Genomic DNA, 24,405 nt, shown 5'->3' with positions numbered 1-24,405 from the left:
TCAGTGAAATTTTTCTCAGTGTGCATATTTTTTAGAGCTAGGCAGAATCCCCCCAGTTTTCTGCATCACTGAAAAAGCACATAGATCCATTATCTAGTGAACACAGCCAGCAACCAGCAATTTCTTGGATGCCCTGCTTATAGTAAAGCTTCTGATGGCATCAACTAGAGATAATACATATGATATCAGCACAAATGTATAAAAATACATAGGCTTTGGTTAACCTGTTAGACTCTGTGTGAGCCCACACACCCATGAAGATCTATTTCTGACTGCCAGATTATCCACACCACATAGGCCCACATTACAGACTTTGAAAACACATCCTGAGTTAGATTATTAAAGCTGATAAGAAACCTGACAAAGATAGGATGTGGTCCCATTCAGATAATTCTTACTGATTCCCTGAAACTTTGCAAAGAGGAGAGACAAAAGAAACTGTCCAAAAGTACAAATTTTGCATTTCTTTCAAAGAACTCCAGTATTAATTTTGTGCTTAACCTGTAAGATAAAAAGAGGTTATAAAAATGTCTCTCATTAATTTATATCAGCTAAATTAACAATACAGTAAAAACTAAGCCGTGCATCACGTGTGCTGTATAATTTGCATGTTTCTTATGTGTAGTGTCAATCTGATATTCCCTGCCAGTGCCCATGAGCTCTTTGTTCTATATAAACCCTGTGACATATGGTACTTCATAAACCATGGTGATTTTCAACATGTTTTGATTATTGTCCTCTTGCTTGGCCTACAAATGAATAGCTTCTGTAAAGAATCCAAACTCTCACCTTTCCAAGAGTTCTCTAAGAGAAGTCACTTCCTCTTCCTTCTGCAGCCGAGCAGATTCTGATTCTGACAGTTGCTCTCTAGCTTCATCCAACTTTCTACACAAACTCGTGTTTGCAGCCTAGTAAAATGAATTACAGTATTTCCTTACATACAAAAACAATATTTTACATAGGACAATTACCAAGACAGCTAACAATGTTTTAAAAGAATCAGTTACAGCCAAATGACCAATTAAGATATTATTGTATAAGCAGGCAGTAATTAGTTGTGTACTAGTGACTGATTACTTCTGTCACACTGAATAAGGGATATACACTAAAGTGACACAGTGTTAAGCCTGTAATTCTTGTTAGTCTATGTCAGTTGAAGTTTTGTCTCCTTATTAAGAAAAATCTCTCAAAAATAATGGTAAAAGAATACACCCTGAAAGCTTTTTCACCACCTAAAAGCTTCAAAAGAAAAAAATTAAATAAGGAGGAAAATGTTGTTTATTAAAGGCCATATTGAATATGAAGGACAATCGAAAACAACCCAACTTCTTTCACAGCAAGACTCCCCAGAGAAGTCTGCCCAATTTGGAGTCCTCAGGGCACATAGCTAATTGCATCTAAAGGTATGTATTTCTCCTAGCAGGCAAGGCCACATCCAGTAATCTTAAATTTCTTCTTTCTGGATTCCTTACAATTCAGTATGACCCTTCTAACCCAACCACTTGATAAACTTATTGCAAAAATTCTGTTTTTTTCTGGCTGGGTCATTTTGGGTCATTTCTCAGCTACATTAATTTTCTAATTCAGCGCCTTTTGCAGCCTACAAATAGATGGATCTACACATGTGGCTGTATGGGAATGCAGGGCCTAAGAAAAACACATCTCAAACCCACACCCCCACTTAGGAAGAGAACACACAGCCAGGTCTTACATAAAACCTGGCCAGCTTTCAAGGCAGGACAAATCCTAAGTGATACCATGCTTTTCATAATCTCTGCTTCAGTGGCTGTCAGCTGCCCAGTATTTTGTTTGCAGCACCTGTATCTATACAGGGCCGTTCTCAGACTCACAGCCAGTCATCAGAAATGCTGCTCACCTTCCCAGCTGTAACACTAATGCCTGCTGACACAAACACCTCTGGTTTTAATTCAGATCAAGCACCTACTTGTAGCTCTGTAATCTCTTCCTCCGCTGCATGCTGTTGTCGCTTTTGCTCCTCAAGTTGCTCTCTTACTTTCCCACACTCCTCACTGACAGCCTGGCAGAGAGATTGAGGCAGTAGTTAATAATCCTCCAGCGGCCACCCCTTCACCTACAAAATTCCCAGCTGTGAATTATGAGTGCTTTACTGCCATGCATGGGATAAATGCAGCGCCACTGGCTCATGAAAGACAGCTAAAAGACACTCTCAGAATCAAGCAAACTCACTTTGTTGTGGCACATTGACTGTGTTTTACTGTTACTTTGCATTGGCTGTTGCAAATCTCAACAAAAAGAAGGTCAAATCCATGCAGTGGCATAAGCCTCTGATCAACCACCAGTCTTAGACAATTTAGAATGGCAAAGCAAACACAATGAAATCTTCAGCCTTTAGGTGTGTGGTTTCATATACACAGGGCTGACTCATGCTGTTTTGGAAGCAACACTTGATCTTCCCAGCTGCTACCTTGAGCAGCTGAAAGCAAAAATACATGAGGGAATTAAACACAAAAGCAACTGGTCTCAGTGTCTAAGTTTCCTTTCATCAAAATCAGTTCTTAGAAGAAGTAGCGTTATAGGTGTGAGGAACAGATCTTGAAATGTTCCTACCAAAAAAGGAAACAACCACAGCTGTGACCAGAGGGAAAGATGCCACCTTCACCACCACTGTAAGAAATCATCACTCTTTTGCTTTAGATAGGCTTAGGTCATGAGCACAGAGATATTTTCAGATTCCCAGGCTAAGGCAGGTTGCAGTTAGTCTCAGAGCCTGACCCACACAAACCTTAGGATTTCATGCAGTAATTGCTGTAGCAGATGGCAAAGCAGCTCCCTCAGCTATAATAATTACATTAATTTACCTTGAATTTTGTCTGATAATTTAGAATCTCTGTGCTCATTTGAAATTTTATTGCAGACAGCTCTTCTTGGCTGGTCTCTTGGAAACTCTGTGCCTGTTTCTTTATTGTCTCCAGCTGCAACTGCAGACTTGGGACAGCTGCGGCACACATTTGAGCCTCCTCTAATTTCTCTTGCAGGCTCTTGTTCTCCTCTCTGAGATTAGAGACGTCAAGCTTCAGCTTCTCCTGTTGCTCTGCTGCCTGTTCTTCCAGTTCTTTGAACCTTTCCGTGGCCTGGGCCAACTGCTCTTCTGCATCCACTTTTTCAGAGGTCAAGGCACAAATCTGAATGCCAAGTTCAGCCATATCAGTGTTGGTCCTGTGGAGGAGATCTTTATTTTCTTCATTTTCCACTCTAGCATTTTCCAAATACCGCTTAACCTTAGACAGCTCTTCCTTTAGGTTCATCAAATTACTTTCCAGCTCAGCTTTTTGATGGGCTGTTCTCTCCTGCTCTTTTTTCAGCTTTTCTTCCCTTTCTTTACATTCCACCAGTTCTTGCACATGATTTCTGTTGAGAGACTCACTCTGCTCTTTCAGCTGCTGGACAAGCGTCTTCTGCTCGCTCAAGACAGTCTCAGTGACTGCCAGCTCACCTCTCATCCTCTCTTTCTCATCAGTGGCCTGCTGAAGCTTGACTCGCAGATCCAGGACTTCTGCCTGCAGCCTGGACACTTCACCTCTGTTGACCTCCAGCTGCTCTTCACTCATGGTCAGTCTGAAGGCCAACTCTTTTGCTTCCTTCTCCAGGGACGCTGCCTGCTGTAGTTGCTGTTTTTCCACCGATTCCTTTTCTGATGTGAGAGATTCTATAAGTTTTGTCTGATGAAGGCATGTCTTTTCAACACTGAGCTTTTCTGTCTCAAGAGTCTCTGCTTTCTTCTTGTGTCTTTCAGCTTCTGCTCTTAGCTGCTGACATTGGCTCTCCATGCCCTGCAGTTCTACTTCCTTCTGTGTGAGCTGCAACTGGAGACACTCTTCACTTTCCTTCAAGGTGTCCAAGCTTTTTTCCATTTGTAAACTATGCTGTTTGGCACTCTTCAGCTGTGCTTCAAGTGAAGCATAAGACTCCTTGGAGGTCTCTTCTCTTTGCTTTAGTTCTTCATATTCTGAGTGCAGAGCCTCCAGCCTCTCCTCTAGAATTTGGCTTTGCCTCCTGGCATTCTGCAAGTCTTCATCCAGCTGTTTGTTCTCACTCCGGAGCTTCTTCTCTTTTTCATCAACAGACACCAGAGCATCATCTATCTCACTCTGAAGTTGTTTCTCAGAGGCTCTCAACTTGGCTACATCGGCTTCTAGGGAAGCTTTAGAAGCTTCCAGATTTTTCAGCTTCTCTTCCATCTTCTTCTTAGACTGCTGCAAATTTTCATTCTCTGCTTTCAGTTTCCTGCTCTCCTCATCCAATTCACTCACTGCAGAGTTTTGCTGCTCCATCTGCTCCTCCAGCTCCTTGACTTTCTGCCTGAGATGCTCCTTCTCAGACATGAGTTTCTGGTTTTGCTCCTGAAGGCTACACACAGTCTGACTCACCTTTGTTAAGCGACCCTCCTGTAGTTCAAGTTGCTCTGCTTGTGACTGGACTTCCTGCTTCAGTGCTCCTTCTCTCCTACCATACTCCTCCTCAAGTTTTTCTTTTTCCTTCCTGGCTTCCTCAAGATTTTTTTCCAGTGAACCCACCTGAGCCAGCGACCCCATTACCTGGGTCTGAAGCTCAGCCATCTCCTTTCCTTTCAGAGTCAGGGTCTCCTGAAGTGCATCCTTTTCCTTTGCCATGGTCTCCAGGCTCCCAGTCAGCTTTTCACTCTCTTCTTTGGAGTTAGCAGTGAGGCTACTGTATCTGGATTCGAGTTCCTTCTGTGCCTGTTCTTTCAGCAGCAGCTCCTCCCTTGCTGCTTTCAGCTGAGATGCATGTTCAGCATTAAGTCTTTGCATATCTGCCTTTTCCTTTTCCATCTCCTGAAGCTTCTCTAACAGTGCCCGTATTTGTAGGGCAGAGTCATAGTGGGCTGTGGCTTGCTGTCCCTTTTCGTCCAAGGCAGCATCAACTTTTGCAAGGAGGTTGAGGTTCTTCTGTTCTGTGGAACTCAGCTGGGCTTTGAGCTCATCAATGCAAAGATCCTTCACAGCAATCAAAGCCCTAGAGGTCTCCAGCTCCTGATTTGAAACCTGCAATTTTGAGGCACAATCTTCCTTGCTGGTCAACAGCTGCTCCACCTTTGTTGAGTGTTCCTTCAGCTGCTCCGCTGCACTCAGTTCCAGTGACTGTAGGGACTTCTGCAGGTCATGCACAGTGCTCTGAGTGGAGTGTGAGACCTCACACTGCTTCTGTAACTCTGTGATCATCTTTGTCAGCCGGGAGTTCTCCTCACTGTAGTTATTGCTCTTCTCCTTTTCTACCTGTACTTGTTCCTTTTGAAGGTTGACAGCTGCCTGGAGCTCCTGGTTTTCCATTTCTAGCTGGTGAATACGATCTTGAAGTTCCCTCTGCCTCAGCTCAGCCTGGTCAAGTTCTAAACGCATTTCTTCGTAGCCCTCAAGGTGTTCAACATTTAGTGAGTTATTCACATCAGGGCTGGAAGGAAACTCTTGTGCCTAAATGAACAGAAGGGGAAAATCAGAAAGTTTAAGCAGCATTAAACATTCATTCAAATGGTGTGTTCAAATGAAAGCAAGTTCAGGTTCTTCATGTACAGTGACATTATGTGTTGCCTTTATAGCACTACAAGATATCAACTTGTAGGAAATGGGGCTTGTTTTCTCAAAAGATAAATGAAAATATGCCTGTCTGCAGGTAGTCTTATGAACATATTTCTTTCTTTTACAAGATTTGCATGTTAAGTTGAAGCAGCTGACAATTCCCTTTACTTTTAATTAAAATGCTTCCCTTTACTTTTAATTAAAATGCTTTTTGCTGTTTAGATTATAAGACTCATAACCATCATAAAAGTTTTCTGAAACTATGTCAACGAAGGACCTACCATGACATATAAACATTTATGTGCAATTTGCTTACCTGCAAATAATTGCTCACTAAACTGCTCATGCTGGAACTGCGACTTGGGGGCTTCCATAAATATGCTGAAGATCCAAGTGAGGACAGAGTCCTCCTGTTTAGAGAAATAATATCTAAGGTAAGTCTAAGCACACATATATGTTCCTTTCTACTTGTATATGTAAGATAGTGGTAACTACAACATAAAAAAAGATATAACTGCACCTACAGTCTTGGCCAGTAACCACTGAAGTTGATGAAAAATAAGATAGAGATATCCGAGGCATTTATAAAAGGTGATGGGGCTGGCAGCTGTCACTTCCCTCATCCACAAGAACCAATGCCTTGCTCTAAGGAATTGCATCGCTGTGTGGTGGCGGCTCAACCAGAGGATGGCAGCAAAGGGCCCTCGGAAACCCCCATCGATACAAATGGCTCTGGACCAGACCTGGGAGTTTTGTTATCCCCCACTTGTAGGTGGGATCACCGTGGCTGCAAGTGAAGCACAAGGCTTGGCTGTGCAGTCACTACATGTCTCAGCTCTTGAAACAGAGGAAGCTAAGAAGATTTCTTCTTGTGCGTGTATAGATGAGAATAGCTTGGGATTTGGGCCAAAACTGCAGCTACTGAAGTGCCATATTACAGAGCACCATCTCTGATCCCTGGTTCTCACTATACTGAAGGACAAACAGGACAATTTGGTCATGGAAAAAGCATATACCTGCTCAAACACAAGTGCTCCTACCCACAAAAGCAGGAGCTTTTACAGATTCTTTAGCAAGCAGGTGTTTTATGGCCTTGTAAATACAAAATCACAATGTGGCTCCATCTTACCTGGCAAATGCTGGCCAAGCAGCATCTAAATCATAGCCTCTTGATGCCAAGTCAAACTGAACATCAGTGAGCTCATAGAGTTGACCCACAATGTCAGAACTCATTTTGGAATTCAGAAATGGACTTCTTGCATAGTACCAGTCACTTGAAAACAAACAAAAGAGAAGTAATACTCATTCATAGGCAAAAGGGAAGCAGTAGTTTCTCTTACATAAAACTCCCTACATCATTATTCACTCCACAACAGAAAAACTATAATACAGTATTTTAAACACAAATGAAAACAATTAGACCCACCAAACAATATTCTATCCCTTCAATGTCAATGAAATGAAACAAATTTAATTAATTCCACATCTTTAAAGGAATCCCTGCACAAAATGTTTTTTCCTCAAGCGCTTGGGCAAATCACTGAAAATAAAAAATATTTGCAATACACTGGATAATCACACAGTAACTAAAGCATACATTTAATACATCAAAAATGAGGAACAGAAAGCAGCATCCAGAGATAAATACATCATGAAAATAGCTGGCTTTTTCTTAAAGCCCTAGCAGCACCCCTCCAACCAAACACAAACTATTTTTGGAATTTCCTGGCCAAGGGCAAGTTGGGTCCTTTGTGTGACCATCCACAGATATATGTAAATGCTTCGTGGGCTTTGTGCAACATATCCAAATTATTCCTCTCTCATGATGAATAGTCCATCAAACCCAGGATCTTCAATACTTACAAATACATGACCTTTGAAACTGACGTACAGAAGCATCAGCACAACCCACTCCACATATATTAAGCTGTAATAACTTTCAATCTTTACAAGCCCAAGATAGGCATGAACCAGTGACCCAGGCCAAAAGGTCTATGATCCTTCATATCCTATTACCAGCTCTCTAAGCCAAACAACTGGAAGTGTTTCAATTTCTTTCAATAAGGTGATGTTGCTTGATCACACTGAGCAAACACCCATGAGTTAAAAAGTGCTTTGCTATTCACCTGGTCACTTTGGTGTTCATAAAACATTGCTGCAAGGTGTCTGCTAGCCTTTGGTGAACCAGGGAATAACGAATAAATGCTCTTCCTTTTCCAAGAGAGGTTCGTAGCTTGAAGGGAGAAACCACAAGAAAAAAAAATTAAATATCATTTGTGATCATGTAGAGACATGGCCAGAACAGCCTACAAAGCAGCACAAAAATACTCACAATAAGCCACTTAAAGCAAAAAGTTGTAAAGGAAAAAGTTGTAAAGGAAAAAGTTGTAAAGGAAGTCAGTAAGAACTGCCACTGAGAAACAAACACCTTTTCCTAAGTCTGTCATTGGGTGGAATCTTTTCAGAATAATGGATTTGTTTCTACAGCTGGCTATTGTTCACTTTATAATAATATAAAAAGCACCACAGGATCAATGAATCATCTAATATATTGAGTACCAGACCACAGACTGTGCTAAGAACACTTCAAAATAAAAGGCAAATCTCAATGTGCCCAGCCAAGATGGAAGTGACAGCTTAAGTTACTGAAGATGTGTATGGCCACAGCTGGAAGAGCTTTAGGAAAGATTAAGTCATAGAACAAAGATGTACACATGTACAAATACACATCCCCATGGACACAGTAACCCCATACAAATGCAAAAAGCCTTTCTTATTTAGCTGCTAAGTTGATTAAAATCTAATTATTTTTTCAGATCAAGAACAGCTGCAGAACCAAAATTAATGGACCTTTTATGAAAACAGCTGTTAAATCAACATAAGGGATAACAAAGCTCAGTACTGAACTTTTTATAGCTATTGACTTGAAAAATCAATACTTTGTTTTTACATCTGAAGCATTTTCTGTCCAGCAAAATAGTGAAACACTGAATAGTGGTGTTTCTTCTTTCCATCAAAGTCAGTAATCAATTCAGAAATGGAAAAGGATGAAAGAATTTCTCACCTAACTGCTCATCTAACTAACAAAGCAAACACATTTATGATTTAAAATAGAAGCCAAGACAAATAATAGAGAGGCTGAGGCACAAGTTAGTAGGCTACTGTAGACTTTGCTTGAAAGGTTAGTGTGAAAGAAGGCTCAGAGGCCACACAAGCTTTCTTTCCCAGTGATCAGTATTCCACTGTGCTGAAGTGAGAGCAATACCCTCAGCTTCCCTGTTTCTGCTGTTACTGGGCTTCTGCTCTGAAGTAACACAAGCTCTTCATTTAGTTCAGTAACCCACTACATACAAAAATGTTCCTTATAAATGGAACCCCAATGAAATGTAAGCAAAGACAGCAACACTTTTTACTGATTTTTGTTTTGAATTCTACAGAATATATAGTGCAAAATGCCACAGTCCCTAAGCACTAAGTATCCCAGAAACAGCAAATTTAATTTAATTTACCACCTGGTTTTCACCCTGCAGATATCTGAGCATTTCTTCAGGGAGATGCTATCCCTACTCTGTGCACAGGAGCTTACAAGTGTTTTTTTCCTAACTAGGCATATTTAGTGAATATCTTAAGAACTGTCCAAAAAAAAACCCAAATCCTGGAAGCCACAGAATTAATCCTATCCTTACTCCCATTGGTTTATCAATTTAAATTCTGATACTCTCTATAAGCAATATGGAGACATCAGAAAAAAAAGTTACATTAGGAGAACCAGAGGAAAATATTCACATTTATGCAGCTAAAAGTAGCCAAAGACTATTTGACTAGGAAACAAAACCATGCCACTTCCTGCTGGAGCCCTGTTAGAAATCAGGGAGTCAGAGTGTCTGGAATTGACACTATTTCCATGTTGCCAGCAAACATTGTAGCTAAAGTGTAGTGTATGGCTGTAAATATTTGGAAAGATGTGTATTCAGTGTAATCACCTTTGGAAAGGGAAAGGGGAATGACCAGAACTCACTGCTCACCTACTGCTCTCAAGAATAAGGCCCTCTACTTAATTAACAGGTAACATTTTCCAGGATATCCTTATTTGCTTCCTTGCTCCACCTCTCTAGCATATTGTGCACCCTAATATTAGAAGCACTGAAAGCAGAGCAGAAGAAGCTGTTGAATATCTGACTGTTCTTTAACTTAACTGCTATTACTCTTTCCTTTTTGTTAATTTCCAGGTTTGAAAGTCAACTAGTACTGTTCAGTAAGCAAATAAAGGACATTTGGAAATCTTTATGTCCTTCTATCCAACCAGGTTCACAAAATTTGCTGCTGATTTCTACCTGTAATGAAGGGGAATAACAAACATATATTTATGCCATGTGTCGCCTAATTTCTGGGCCCAAGTCTGCCAGTTCACTTATCCAAAACAGATCACTGATTCTTTTTTTAAGAGTTTGTATTTCTAAACCACAAGTCAATAAAGATTAAAGAAGCCTTCTACAAGCTAATTTCTATGGCTGCACATGAATTGAAGTAAAAAATTGCTTCCAAACTATAATTTCTGACATTGTGCTAACAATTTAAGAGCCAGAGGTATTGAAGAAGGAAAAAGCAGAGCAGCCTTTACATGTGGCAGTATGCAGGTGATACCACAGGCAACAAACTGTTGAAGACTACAGCACAGCCACCTTTGCAGAGAAATCTGCAATCACCACAACACTGCCTCTTCTATCCACTAGGAAAATCTTCTTCAAACAATTCTAAAGACTCAGACAGGATCAACACAGAAAGCTTCTCACAGCTTTTATTTCATCAACGCATTAAGCTGAAGACATAATGTGGTTTTTAACAAGATAAAGCTTTTATTACTAATCTAAATCTAACAGGAACAAGGCTTTTTGTGCTGTTCCTGACAGCTTACTCAAGGGAATGACAATCATTCCTAGTCATGCATCATGCCATTTCACACAGAGGAACAGAGTTCAGACAGAAGATGAAATTACTGCTCTCAGTCAGTCCTCCTCAACTCTATGGACCAGTTTAAAAAGTTTTAACAAAAGTTAAACATGGTGAACCTTTCATCTTACACTTAGAGCCAGATCCTGCTGTAAGCTTTGCTGAAGATGGCATGCTCTACCCTTGACTTAGTTTTTAATTTCTTTTTAGAGAAAATGACATTAAGTTTATGAAAACACAGGGCACAACCAGAGACAAACCGGTCCATTCACTTGTGTAAGTGGTCTTAGAAACAGGAATCAGGCTTTGGAATCCTACATAATATAGTGCCCTAGTAAAAAAAGTAACCTTGCATTTTTATACTTCATGTAAAAATTAGAAAAAAAAAACCCAACAGTTTTTTTGCTATATGTTAAAAGCTTTTTTTTTTGTTTTTGGTTTGTTGCTACTTGTCTCTGAAAAAACATGGCAAAACATAAACCCCGTATTCTGACGCTTGACTGATATACTTACTTCTGTAATAGACTTGACAAAGCGGATTCCATCATTAGCTCCTTTGATTTTTGCCAGACAATCACAGAAATAATCCCAGTAGTCTTTTCTGTTCCCCAGCAATGTGCTTTTTTCTTTCTGGTCAAACTTAAACCAGGAAAACAAAATACAATGAGAAAAATTTAAATAGAAATACACTTATATATAGCTACTTGGAATCCCGTTCCTCTCCCAGCAGCATGTGCTTTCATAATTCCTCTTAGCTTTAGCCAATGCATTCACAAAGGAAAGAGACACTGCCCTGTAGCACTGCAATCCAGCAGTTACAAAAGCTACTTAACTGACAGAAAGAGATAATGATGTTCTGGGTCTCTTTAAAATACAGACATCCATTCAAAGCTCCTGACACAAAGACTGGCAGCAGATTCAGCAGCTGTTCAAGAGCAAGGCACTAACAACCAGCTGCTCAGAGACCTACAATTAAGCATGGCAGTAGCACATGTGTATGTACCAGAAAAACCTGCTCTAGATAAATCATGTTCAGAGCACCAATACAGCAAGGGTATGGACTGAACCCTGGACCATTCAAATCCCAAAGGATTTTCCAGTTTCTGCTCTGCAACCCCATTAAAACTTCCTTGCCTAGATTAAAGTTAGATTAGCATTTGTTGCAAATTAGCATTTGTTGCAATCAGTGGCATGATTACAGTATATGTGGACACCACACTATGCAAACTGAATTTCAGTTTGCCCAGCAGCATCCTCTTTTACTTAAACCTTAAGGGTAGACAAGAAGCAGCACTCCAGATTAAAAATCAGCCTTTTGCCTTAAGTCTTCCATATAATAAAAAAAAAACCTTTCCGAAATGAAATTGTTGAAAATTCTACTAATTACTTATATCCAGTATTTATTCTTCATTAAAATGTCAAGATATCATTGCCACAGTTTTTTCAGGATAATTTAGCAAGATATATCTTTAAAATCAAGCTCAGATCTTTCATATCAATAAAGAAATGCCTTACATTTCTCAAGTAAAACTTCCAGCACTGCCTTTTGATTACATTAATTTTCACTTGAAATAAGTATAATAGGCAGCACATATTTCAGTCCTCTTATTACACACACCAAAATACAATAAAAAGAGAGACTCAACTGGATATTTATGGTTATTTGAGTTAAAATCCACCGGGTGAAGAGTCAGCAAGAGAAAATAAGGCCAAGTTTTGCTGGTGGATTACAAACAACACAAATCATTTTTTACCTGTAAGAGGTACTCAAGCTTGTAGGAGAATTTTTGCAAGTTGACACTGTCGTCTGTGATCGGTTCGCCTCCTTCTTTAAATTCTTTACTTAATTCAGTCACTGCATCTTTAAAACAAACAGCAAAATAGTTAACCAATGCAGAGAACATATGGCACTGAATCCATAAACAACTAAATAAATGTCTTCTTCCCAGACACTCTGCATGTGGACTCATTTTCTTTTAGCTGAAATGTCTTAATGACAATATGAAGAAATGACTGATAAGCTTGCAATTTGAGACTACCCATAAGAAAACAGGAGTTCAAAGTGTTTCAATCAGTTGTATAGATTATTTCTTCTTTAAACATACCTAGCACTTCTGACACTTAGCAAAACCTGCTAACAGACAATTGCTAAATTGCTACCTCAGCAGAGGAAAGAGAAATAACTTTTTGCTGTCTCATGTGCACATTAAGGTATTGCCACAGGACAAACAGAATTCTGATTAGAAAGGACAAAGCATGTAATCTGCTAAAGGGGATCAGTAACACGAGAACAGTCATTCAGTCAGCACATTTATCTTCTCCATGCTTTATTCAGGAAGGTTCAACTTGTGCTGGTTAGAAACACAAATGAAAAATAATTTACAAAAAAAATAAGCATACAGCAACTCCACTTTTCTGAAATGTACACCTGTAGTGGGTAAAGAAATCTCAAGTCAAAATACACTTTATTGTCCCCCTGGACACTCTAGTCCCAAAAGCATGTACTTCTCAACATCAGAAATTACTGATTTTGAGCTTGCTTTCCCCTTGGTCTTATATTTATTTCAGGTGAATGAGTGAGCTTTAGGTCCCAGTCCCACTCAATAACTCTTTGCAAATTAAAATTTCTGCTTGTTAGTAGTCACATAGATCTCGTTTTTTATGTTACAGGAAGGTGTAGATTTTCAGCTTTGGTGCATATACCTTTTATTTAATAAAAATTAAAAGGAAAAATATCAGAATCTTGGGAGAGGCAGCTGATTAGGACAGCAGAAAGAAAGCAGAAAAACTGTTATGAATCCGATAACAATTCTGCCTTCAGCAGAGCTGTTTAAATGAAGTTGGCTACTTCTAGTGGAAGACAGGTTCCACTGCAGCAAGAACAGCCGGTGTAATTCTCCAGCACCCTTCCTCTGGGTCTTCTTTCCCAGCTAGGTTTGGCCTCCTGGTATCAATGTAATCGATATAGGGTGACTCTATTTGGGGAATAATGTGCTCTGACTCCATGATTTTAGAAAGTGGAACAATGTTTTATTAAGTTATATTATATAACACTAATACTATACTAAATTACATACTAAAGAAATACTATATTACGAAGATACTAAAAAAAAACTTGTGACCGTCTGGAGACGGTCAAGACACAGCTTTGACCCAATTGGCCAAAGAATCAAAACAACTTTCACTGGTGTCTAATTAGCAAATCACTTTAGGTAAACAATCTCTGTAACACATTTTGCATTTGCAAAACAAGAGTAGTAAGATGAAAATTGTTTTCTCTTCTTCTTTAAGTTTCTCACTGCCTTCCCCAGGAAAAATCCTGGGAGAGAAAATTATGTGTCTCTCTGTTCAGAGAATGTGAATACTACATCCTGGTTTTTTCCCTTCCCATATTAGCATCAACTCCACACCAGCTTCCCAATAAGGAAGGCTGAGTTTTAGGCCCTTTCTCTTTACTTCACATGAAGTCTTGTAGCAGCACAGCTTTGTGCATGCTGATGAAGTACTAATTCACAATGCACACCTCACACACCCCTTTCTTTAAAGTGCAAAACTTATTTTTTCTCTTATATGTTTAAATTTACAGAATTTAAGAACTCAGGATCCTGCAGAAGGTACAGGATTTCTCTCACAAAAAAAAAAAAGCCATCAGTCACACTGCACACTTTGAATTATGTTGCTACAATGCTACAGGAAAAAGTTACACAATAGAAAACACAACTCCTCCTCTCTGTTATCCAAACCCAGGCTGGATGCAGCCCAGCCTCCAGAAGGTATCTGTCAGCATGGCTCTCCGTGTACCTTGCAAGTCTCTGATAATCCGCTGCAGCTGGCTTTCGCCACTCGTGGCTGCCATCTTGGGAACAAAAGGAACTCCCCTCCTGGGCCGGTAACCTTTTCATCCATCTAGATAAAAACTGCAGAGTTCATATCCTTGAAGACCATTGGGTTGATGATGATTATTTTTCTCAGTGACACCTGCAATTGTAAAAGTCAAAAATAAAATGGAAGTCTTTATCAGCTCAAATGAGTAGAAAATAAATGTTTTGACATTTTAGATCCTGTTGAGTAATGAATTCCAAAGCCCACTCTTTGCCAGGAATCTCCTTAATGTTTTCTTCTAGTTTTCACTTTCCATTTCAGTTATTTCTTCAGTTATATCTTTCAAAACAACCAAGCAAACCTCAGAGAGCAATTTTCTCTGGCTGGAGTTACAACACATTTGGTAGTACAGCTCAGCTCTGGCTGGCATTTCACTCAATCTATCTTGTGACCCTGAGGAAGGTTCCAATGACACGTGATTTTCCCTCTCCAAACTCTCTGCCAGATCTTCCCTAAGGGCTGTAGAGTAAAAGGTAAGACAAATTTTCCATTTCAGAAGGACTTTCAAGACACAGAGTAGGCACAAGCCAAGGAGTCAAAAATGATACATGCTTGACTCTCTGACACTGGAGCATATTTTTAATGTGCAAGAACTACTTAAATATTTAATACTGGAGTGTGATTTTAGCACAAGGAGCACCTCACAACCCTTTCTCAGAACCCACTGTTCCCTACACATGCAAGATGACACCACTTTATTTTAAGCTCTGTTACAGCATCCCTGGCTGGATCAACACACCTTGCACCGCCTTCTTTGCTTAGGATGAGTTATACTTGGCACTCACAGAAAATCTTTCTTAAGGTAAAATTAATTAAAAACCTCAAACACTTTAATAAAACAACCATGCCTGGGGATGTAATCTTTCCAAAGCTAAACTGGGAACAATCATTCAAAGAAAAAAGCCACATAGAAACTACATAGGGAACCTATACTAAGCATCCTATTGAAAGGTTGTCCAGAATTCTGTCTGCAGAGGTATAGCCAAAGTTTCAAGCAAAGACAACACCCAAAGCACTGAATCTTTAGAAAAATTGCTGTTACATATCAGTGCTTTTGTTATGATTCAAGCTGAACTACAATGAAATTAAGTTGTAATTAATATCTTGCAAACTTTTTTATCTAATGTGAATGTCACATTATTATATCTCCTTTCTCTTTCCATTCTTTCACTCCCAAAAGAGCTTCACTGGCATGGCTGAAGAAAGTGTCTGAATTAATCAAACAGACCATCCTTCCTACCCTATGTATTAAGGTATTGCTAGGAAGTGATCCCAATGTGATCCTGTATTCTTTTCTGTTTGAAACAAAGCAAACATTAACAAAGCCATAGAGACAGAAGAACATCAAGTATAAAGAGAAGGCTGAAACTAGGCTTACTCCTGAGTTTCTCTGCATACCAGTGCTTTGTTACATGCTAGTTTCCATTTCCATGTTTTGATTTTAGTTGTTATGTTATGACACAAGTGTCACGTGGACCATGTGCTGTCTGGGGAAAGACTTTGGCCTGCAAAATCCCCACCACAACCAGACGCTTCAGGGACAGAAGACCAGAATCGCATAGACTACCTGACCTGTGGTGCCAAACACAGTTTTTTTACCTTAAATCAATAATGTGACATATCCAAGATTCCTATCTCAATGCTACCCAGAGACCATACAAAGTACCACACTTCTTGGGACAGTTTGGGTACTACCGAACAAAAGCAAGAGTAACAAACTCAGTGAGTCAATGTTTCCTTTTCTAAGCACTCACGGTAATATTAGCCGACCTGGTCAGTTTGGCAACTGTTACAGAAAGTAGCTGAAGCGAGAAGACTCTGCCGCGTGGGCAATGAAAGACAAAAAGCGTGTCCAAACCTTTTCCTCACACAAAGAGGGAAAAGAGCAAGGACCAACGAGGGGTCGTGCCTGTGCTTCCCAAAGGACAGAATAAGCTCCCATTCAAGGCTCCAGAGACACAAAGGCTTTGGAAGAGGCATGCCAGGAAAACAGCGAGCAGATCAACTGCGGGCATCTACAGAGAGAGTAGGAAGTTGGAAATTGAGCCTTTATTTAGCAATAACCAGCAGGGAGTGGGACCCTGGGCATCCTATGGCAGCCAGGCACAGCATGGGACCTTGTCAAGTGCTAATTCCCAGCAGGGTGCACAGGCAGGCATTCACTGGAACAGGACTAAGGCTGTTCAGTTTCCCCAGCCCCATTAGCACAGCTTAAATCAGTGTGTATGCCCAGAAGCCCCAAATAAATGACTACTGGGTGCACAACAGCTCAGTGGCACAGGGCAAGAGAAGGCTCTGTGCTCCCAGTGGATTGATCTTGTTGAGCCAAAGCAGCCAAAGATACACATCTTTATTCCTGTTTGGATGTCCTATGTACAATGTGAGAATCCTGAAAAGAAACCACAACTCAGCTGGAGGCATGAAGCTGCACAGCCCACTCTTCTGCCTACTCCCTGTCGCCTCTCAATACCTGGAGCAAGGTCTCACAGCTTCTCCCTTCCTTGCATCAGCTCCCACAGATGACACATGCATTTATCCCCTTTTCCCAGAGCTGAAGAGGATCTTTTGACCTGGACTATGGCATAGAGCAAATGTGCTGAAACTTCTACTTGCCTTCTCCCCTACAAAATGGGGAGAAAGGCTCTTCTCCCCTCCATGGTCCTTCCAGACGTATTCTTAGAAAGCACAGCTGATCCCACAGAAAGGTGCATAGCTCTCAATTCCTATGGCAAAGAAAGTTGAAAATGTATCTTAACTGGTTTCTCAAGGTTTCAAAATAGGAAAAGCTTCTGTAAACACCTGATCTAGTCCTTCCTGATCGCAGAACATTTTGCCCAGAATTCTTTAGTTCCTCCGGAATTCTCTGTTCCTCCAGCATTTCCTATCCTACTATGCACACCTATAAATATTTGCTATGTGAAAACAGCATGATACATTCTTCAGGCATGAGTGACCTGCTGTGGGTCGGGAGCTTTTTAGATGATGCATTGTTACCTTTTATATAACAGCACTGGACTAAGGCTGATGGCATTAACTTGCCCAGAACTGCAATGACACCAGCACAGCTACGCCAAGGACCTGGCACAGAGGAGGCAAGACAGGGCATGCCACCAGTCCCTCCTCGCACTCCTGGGCCGTGCCTGCTGATCTCTGAAGGTGGCTCCTGCCCTCCCTGCTGGCATAAGTGCTAGTGTGGGGGTGGCAATCTTCTTTACAGAGGAGGATATCCTGGAGATTAAAGAAAGAAGCAGAAAGGAAATAGCCCACATACAAGAAAAGGAAAGATTTACCTGAAGGGGAGTGAGACACATATAAAACAGGCAACAAAGTACAATGACTATAATTAAACTGGTTAATGAAGTAGCTACAATGGCCTATATTTAATCTGATTCTATAAAATTTATCTATCTTCATTTTTTACATCATGTCTGCATCTCCAACATCTAGCTTTTTATTTTTTTATCAATTGGGCAGTTTTAGGCAACTTTGACAGAAGGCAGCCATCTTCAAAATATAACATCTTCAAAATACTACTTCTCCATGTGCAATGAAAACAGGAAGCAGGGAGGATGTCCATGAGCAAAGTGTTTCTGCATTGTTAAAAATGCTACAGTGAGATCTCTGTTATAGCCTGATACCAGAGAATCCATTCCCCACCCAAATGTGTTTTCAGTGTGCAGTAAGAGCAGAACTCACACTGCAGACTTGGTGTAATTCAGGTAAACAGTAAATCAGATTTGCACAAAATATTCATTGGAAACCAAGATCCTCTACTTTCTACTGCTTACGGAAATATCTCTTTTTAATATGATTACTCTGATCTAGTTGTTCCAAACAAGAGCACTTCATCACATGGCCCCACGTGGTATCACAAGACCTTTAATTATTTGGTGCCCACAATCCTACACTGTTTCTAACATTCTATATGAAACAAAACAGGCAAGGGAATACACTGAGAAAAATCCTATGTTTGTAAGTCATAACTTTAACTGCATTATTTCTTTGTGTAGGGTGAACATGATAAGTTCTATAAAAGCAGATACTGACTGATAACTGCAAGGCACACAATGGAAAAAAACTCCAAACAGCCTACCCGGTTATCCAGCTGGCTACAAGACACATTGACAAAAGACACTGAATGCAAACCTCATGGCAAAGATGAAAGAAGAACTGGGGGAAAAAAAGTCCCTAACTCTCAGAACTGCAACAGCATTGATTTAGCTAAATAATTTCATTCCAGTAATCCAGAAAAAAAATACTTTGTACTTTGTTGTTGCAGCAAACAGAGAGCCTCAGTGAAATTCACGGTAGCTGTGCTGCAGCTTTTCTCATTTTGTACCATGCAGGCACATAGAGCCACATATCCCCAAAGCTGGAGAGCTATTTGCTGAAAGTAAGGATCTGAGGTATAAAAGAGACAGCATGATTCTTCTGTCACGCACAAACGTGCTTTTTATAGGGGAACTCAACCCTTTGTGCTTTAACATTGCATACAAAGATATGTAACTGATAGAAGCACATACTGGACTATATTAAATAGGAGGATTAAAAGCAAAAGGCAGGCACAGCCTGAAAGACAGCTAGGGTTCCCATTCTGAGAAGTGAAATTTTCTTTTCAAATTAATCATTCCCCTTCATTTTCTAAACCAACAAAACTTCACATTTCAGTGACAAAAACATGGTTTGGGAATATAAACAATTAGCAATAAAAGACATCTCACAGAAAACACATGTCCAGAAAAACAAATTCTCAGAGTATCATAACATAGCAGAAGAGAGTAACTAGATGAAAAGCATAAAAACATTCACATTTCACAAATGCTTGGCAGAAAAGGAGCATTTATGTAGTTAAGGACTCCTTACAGTAAAGCTTTTTTGTGAGAAGGCTCTTGTGCTCTAGGAATATTTACATTTCACAGCATAAGAACACTAACTAATGACATTCATAAAATACAGGTTGTACCCCTAACCTGACAGAAGAGACTGACACAAAAGAATCAGTAAAGTTTTAAAGGTTTTTTTGTGCAATCTTCTCTATTCTATGGACAACTGACCTACATTCCATCCCTATTCCTTGTATTTGCAACCTCTTCTCAGAAAAAGATGAAAACTAGGTAACAGACAAGAGTATACAGTGGCACAATAAGAACTCCATGAGACTGAGTTAATATTTAACCTTGAGTGGACAAAGCTGGCACCCTAACATTTTTTTTTTTAATGCTTCACCTATCAAACTGGATCTCCACTCTAATACCTGGATTGAAACCTTTTAAAACCTTACACTGTACTCTGCCAAAGAGGACACATGCATCAGACTAGGGACACAGATTCCTGACTTGGAGAAAATTTTGTTTTGTCTCTGATATTCCTTCACATCAATAACTGCTGAACAACATGAACTCAAATGACCACTTTCTGCAAACAACACCAAAGGGATGACCTAGTACGTATCTCACAAAGACAACCTTGTCTCAGCCCTATCTCATGATGACAGAACTTCCCTGTTTGAGGAAGCAGTCAGTTTACAAAGTGAAGAGGTCTCTTCTGATAACAGGAATTTTACAAGTATTGCTTTTAACAAACTTGCCTGCCCTTTTCCCTTAGGACACGCCACACTGTGTCCCATGTCAGGAAAGCTACACCTTGTTTACTAACATCTATCACTTAACCCAACCATAACTCTCCCAGAGACTTGCTTCTCCACACTGCTCCCATCCTACTTCACTCCCCCTGGGAGAAGGTACCTCTGCTGTCTCAATGCCTGTATGGTGAGCTGAAAAGACAGAATTCATTCAAAAGTGAAAAGGCTTTTTTTCCCCTTCATGCTCTCATTCTCCCAAACAATTCTCCCTGTGTCCCTCCCAGCCACAAAATCTGCTCTTTCTCTCTACAACTCATACAACCATTTAAATGCCTTATACATTCTTCAGGCCAGGCACATGACAATCAGGAGGAGCTACTCTGAGGAGCACCACGTAGACACCTACAGAAACAGAAACACCAGAGGACTTCCAGCTGTAGAGGAGCATTTGGTGATTCATGGCACTCAACTCGCTCATTGTACAAGCTTGAAGATGCCAAAATCTCTTTCAGGTCTCCAAAATTGGTCTCTGAGCCTCATTAACTTCCTCAGCAAGCTTGGCCTGACTAAAGTACCTCAGCCACGTCTGAGACTTCGGGATAGTTAAAACCAACAACAATTAAATCCTGGATTTTACTGGGACCCTTCCTCAGCAGCACTTTTTACCTCTGTATCTACTGCTGCACACTGTCCCTCCAAGCTGAGGTTTCAGAAGTCCTTGAAAATGCTTCCTCCAGCTAATGGTTTTGGCAAGTCTGGCAGATGGGTGTTGAGCCTTGCCCACTTGCAGCACCTCATGTGTCCTCCCTCCAGCCAGCAGCTCCCCAGAATAACTCCTGGCCTATATGCAGTTCCCAGTGAAATACCAACTTGCAACCCTGAAAATTACAGGTTTTGACCACACATGTAGAGCAAATAGAGGGTGAGGCAAGCAAAAACCAGGCTGAGACAACCCAAACTGACAGGCCACTGAGTGAGTCATGCTGCCCAGAGTCAACAGAAAGAATTCTTCTTTTCCTTCCTCTGTAGCAGGAAGAATGGAGTATTTCCTCTCTCCCTCTTTTCTTGTGTTTTCCAGTGAGGGTCACCATTTTTGGGGGAAAGAGGAAATTTCAGAGTTAAAAATTCCAAAGATTTCGAAGCATTTGGACGAGATGCCTGTATGACACTGTCATGCTGGGTGGCTGGGAGGAGACAGGCTCACAGATGACGCTGATTTGGCATGAGCCCAGTTATTTGGGATATCCTGATCCAACCAGTTCACCTTTGAAACCTAAACTGCCTTGTAGCAGTAGCAGGACCTTTCCTGTCCTCATCCTTCTTCCCAGCAGGACTCATTCAGAGGTTAACTGTTTGTAAATACCTGCTAAGGTCACTATACCACCAATCAACACAGAATAACAACATGGGCAAAAGTATTAAACCAAAGGAAGGGCATACAAGTCAAGGTCCCGTGCTTGCACTGAGATCCAGGCACTTTGCATAAAAAAGTTCTGCTCTTTCTATCAGTGTTACAAACTGTAAAACCTTCTTCAGAATACATTTGGGCAAAGGATTTTAAATTATTATTATTAGAGAATTTTTGGACACAAACAGCCACCTCTCCATGAACAAAATGGAATTACTACATCAAAATATGAACTAGATTAGATACAAGCTGCTAAAGGGTCCTTGCATTGGCGAAACCAAACTAATAAACACACAGTAATACAAACAAATAAATATATTAAAATGATAATGTGTAACAATAAAAACACTTAGGGTTCTTATAGTTCCCTTAAGTTTAATAATCTCAAAAACATGTAAAGAATAGTAGAAGAGTTTGACATTTATCTGATAAATAAATAACTGTTAATTTTTAAATGTGATCAACTAAGAAAAACAAATAACTATCTGGATTTAAAAATTTCAGTATTACTTTCCCTTGAGTCTACTCCAAAATTTCTGCAATTTCACAGACTACATCTTGACTAGTTTTGTCTCCCTAGTTGTTTCTTTAGGTCTCCATCATGCACCAAACAAGAGGAACCCAGCCTCCAGGATGTTAGGACAATTCCTATTCCTTTTATGTAACCCTCTAGCAGTGGAGAGAGGGACTGCAAACATAATACACTCTTTCACTGTTATCAAATGGTGTACATAAGAGACTCCTTTATACATGAAAATCAGGCTCCATAACTAACAGGTTCTTGTGAAGTAGTAGTGAAACCAGGTTTATAACAAATGCTCTCAGATATATATACTACAGATATTACATATGTATACTACAACAAGCAGAGCAAAATTGACTATCAGTTGTTTTGCACCACAGTATCTTAAGGTACAACTTTTAAACTGCAGCACAGTCTCCTAAATGTGAATGTTGGGAAACACTATTTGGAATGCTAGAACATTTTTTAAATTCAAGCACTCCCACGAGGATCATTGGAAGACTCTAAGAAACTGCCTTGCACACCATAAAATCTGGAAAACATAAAACACACTATGGCATGGCAGTAAGAGAGAACATGTTGCCATGCTACTGACCAGAAAGAGAACATGTTTTACCCTGTAAGTTTCACCCTGGCTTGCCTTCATGAGCATGCAAAGTCAGAGCTGGATAAAATCATCCACTTTCACTCTTCAGCATTAAAGAAATAAAGGCCTGGTACTTCTCCCTCTGTTCAACCTCAAATTTAAAACTTCAAGCTTGGTTTCAAGTGACAGGCAAAACCAGGAGAGTGAAGTCTACAGCTGACCAAGTCTGTGTGCCAAACCAACCTTGCAAAAATCAGCGGCAGGCTGGATGCAGTGACCCGGACAGAAAAGGGGGCCCAGTGCTGGGGCAGCTGCAGCACCAGGGGATTCACCAGCTTCCAGAACACGGCACAGCCCCTCCACAGCCCGACTCACCACCGCAGCACCTCTGCCCGAGCGGAATCCCGTGTCCAAAGGCAGCAGACAACCATTTCACTAAAACCTTGGGTTTTTTCCTTCTCCTTGCTCACTCTGGATTACCAGGATCAACATAAGCCGGAGGAGGAGGGCCGGCTGCAAACCCGGCATCTGCTCTGGAGACAGCCCCAGCCTCCCCGTGTGCCAGCAAAACCCTCTCCCTATCCATCCGCCGCAGATTTGCCGACACAAGGGCAAAGTGGGATTAGGGCCGCGGCAAATATTTGCCTGTCAGCACTTTACAGCGGGGTGACGGCACGGACGCGGGCGGGTGTTTGGTTTCCAGCAGGGTGACTCCGTTCTCCCTGCAGCTGCAGGAGGGCAGCAAACAGAGGGCAGCGCTGATGTCGGCCTAAAGTCAGCGCTCACAGCGGGACACGATGACACTTCAGGGGACTGGGTCTAGGTGGTGGCCCTGAAGGACGGGGACCCTCCGTTCCCGGGGGCTCCCAGGCGATGCCAGCCGACATCCAGCCCACCCCGGGCTGATGTACCCCTGCCATGCCCGCGCTCACTCCGCCGCTGAGCCGACCCGGGCACCCCCTAAAGCGCCCGGCAACTCTCGCCCCGCCAGGGCTCCTCCCCTCGAAGCCGAGCCCGGCGAAGCAACAAGTGGAAGCCGCCGAAGTCACTTCCCCCTCTCCCCGTCAGCTCCCTCCGCCCGCCGCCACCTCCCCGCCCCCGGCCCCGCCGCGCTCCCTCAGGGGTGCGCGGGAAGGGTCGCTCGGTACCTGCGCGGCCGCCGCCGCCATGTCGCGCACAGGCGGCCCGGGGCGAGGCTCCGGCGCTCCCCGCCCGACTACAACTCCCGTGAGGCCGCGGAGGGGCCGCCCCACAGCTGGGGCGGTGTCGGGCTGCGGCGCCGGGAGGTGGCGGAGACCGAGCGCCGCGGGGAGAGCTGAGGGCTTTGGAGCGGCTTTGGGGGAGAAATCGTCGCTTTCGGCTACAGCTGCAGTTTTGGGATGGTTTCCTTTCGGGGAGGCTGCTGTTTCTGGTGGCCTCACGCAAGGGTCGCTCTTTACAGAATCACAGAGTCCTTAGGGTTGGGTTGGACTCTGGAGACTCCTGGTCCAACCCCCTGCCAAGGCAGAGTCACCTCCAGCAGGTGACACAGGAACGCGGCCAGGTGGGTTTGGAATGTCTCCAGAGAGGGAGACTCCATGGCCTGCCTGGGCAGCCTGTTCAGTGCTCTGCCACCCTCAATGTAAAATTCTTGCTCACGCTGAGGTGAAACGTCCCTGTGTTTTGACTTATTGGCCATTCCTCCTTGGCCTGTTGCTGGGCACCACTGAGAAAAAAAAAAAAAACAACACCTTAATAAATTTTTGTTGTTTGTTTTAATACATTTTAATATGGCACTGACTTGCTTTTATGACTATTCTGTATCTGTATGGGGTACATACAGATACAGAATAGTATCTGGGGTTTTTTTAGTGGGTTTTTTTTTCCTCATTTGCACATCAGGTCAAGCTCTTTGCACGG

The 24,405-nt window shown here is 41.6% G+C and overlaps 1 protein-coding gene across 7 annotated transcripts in view; it reads right to left on the bottom strand.

The window, feature by feature from the left end:
- The window catches only part of FYCO1 (FYVE and coiled-coil domain autophagy adaptor 1), a 45,558-nt gene extending 21,755 nt beyond the window's left edge, over positions 1 to 23,803 (bottom strand). Inside the window, exons 1-10 of one of the 7 annotated variants that reach the window (XM_014274244.3) lie at positions 23,655 to 23,803; positions 14,328 to 14,504; positions 12,281 to 12,387; positions 11,040 to 11,165; positions 7,703 to 7,809; positions 6,706 to 6,849; positions 5,893 to 5,986; positions 2,841 to 5,471; positions 1,946 to 2,038; positions 790 to 908 (exon numbers count right to left, since the gene is read on the bottom strand). In XM_014274244.3, coding sequence (XP_014129719.2) covers positions 790 to 908; positions 1,946 to 2,038; positions 2,841 to 5,471; positions 5,893 to 5,986; positions 6,706 to 6,849; positions 7,703 to 7,809; positions 11,040 to 11,165; positions 12,281 to 12,387; positions 14,328 to 14,382 — 3,476 coding nt within the window. In that variant the 5' untranslated portion in view covers positions 14,383 to 14,504; positions 23,655 to 23,803. Of the gene's footprint in view, positions 1 to 789; positions 909 to 1,945; positions 2,039 to 2,840; positions 5,472 to 5,892; positions 5,987 to 6,705; positions 6,850 to 7,702; positions 7,810 to 11,039; positions 11,166 to 12,280; positions 12,388 to 14,327; positions 14,785 to 22,749; positions 23,113 to 23,654 lie in introns of those variants that run through there. The other 6 variants (XM_074539836.1, XM_014274248.3, XM_074539861.1 and 3 more) reach the window with 6 other exon arrangements.
- Between the last annotated feature and the right edge of the window lie 602 nt (positions 23,804 to 24,405).

This window comes from Zonotrichia albicollis, chromosome 1 (genome assembly GCF_047830755.1).
Source record: "Zonotrichia albicollis isolate bZonAlb1 chromosome 1, bZonAlb1.hap1, whole genome shotgun sequence".
Lineage (NCBI taxonomy): Eukaryota > Metazoa > Chordata > Aves > Passeriformes > Passerellidae > Zonotrichia > Zonotrichia albicollis.
The sequence above is the reverse complement of the archived record's forward strand: the minus strand, read 5'-3'. Positions and strand labels throughout refer to the sequence as shown.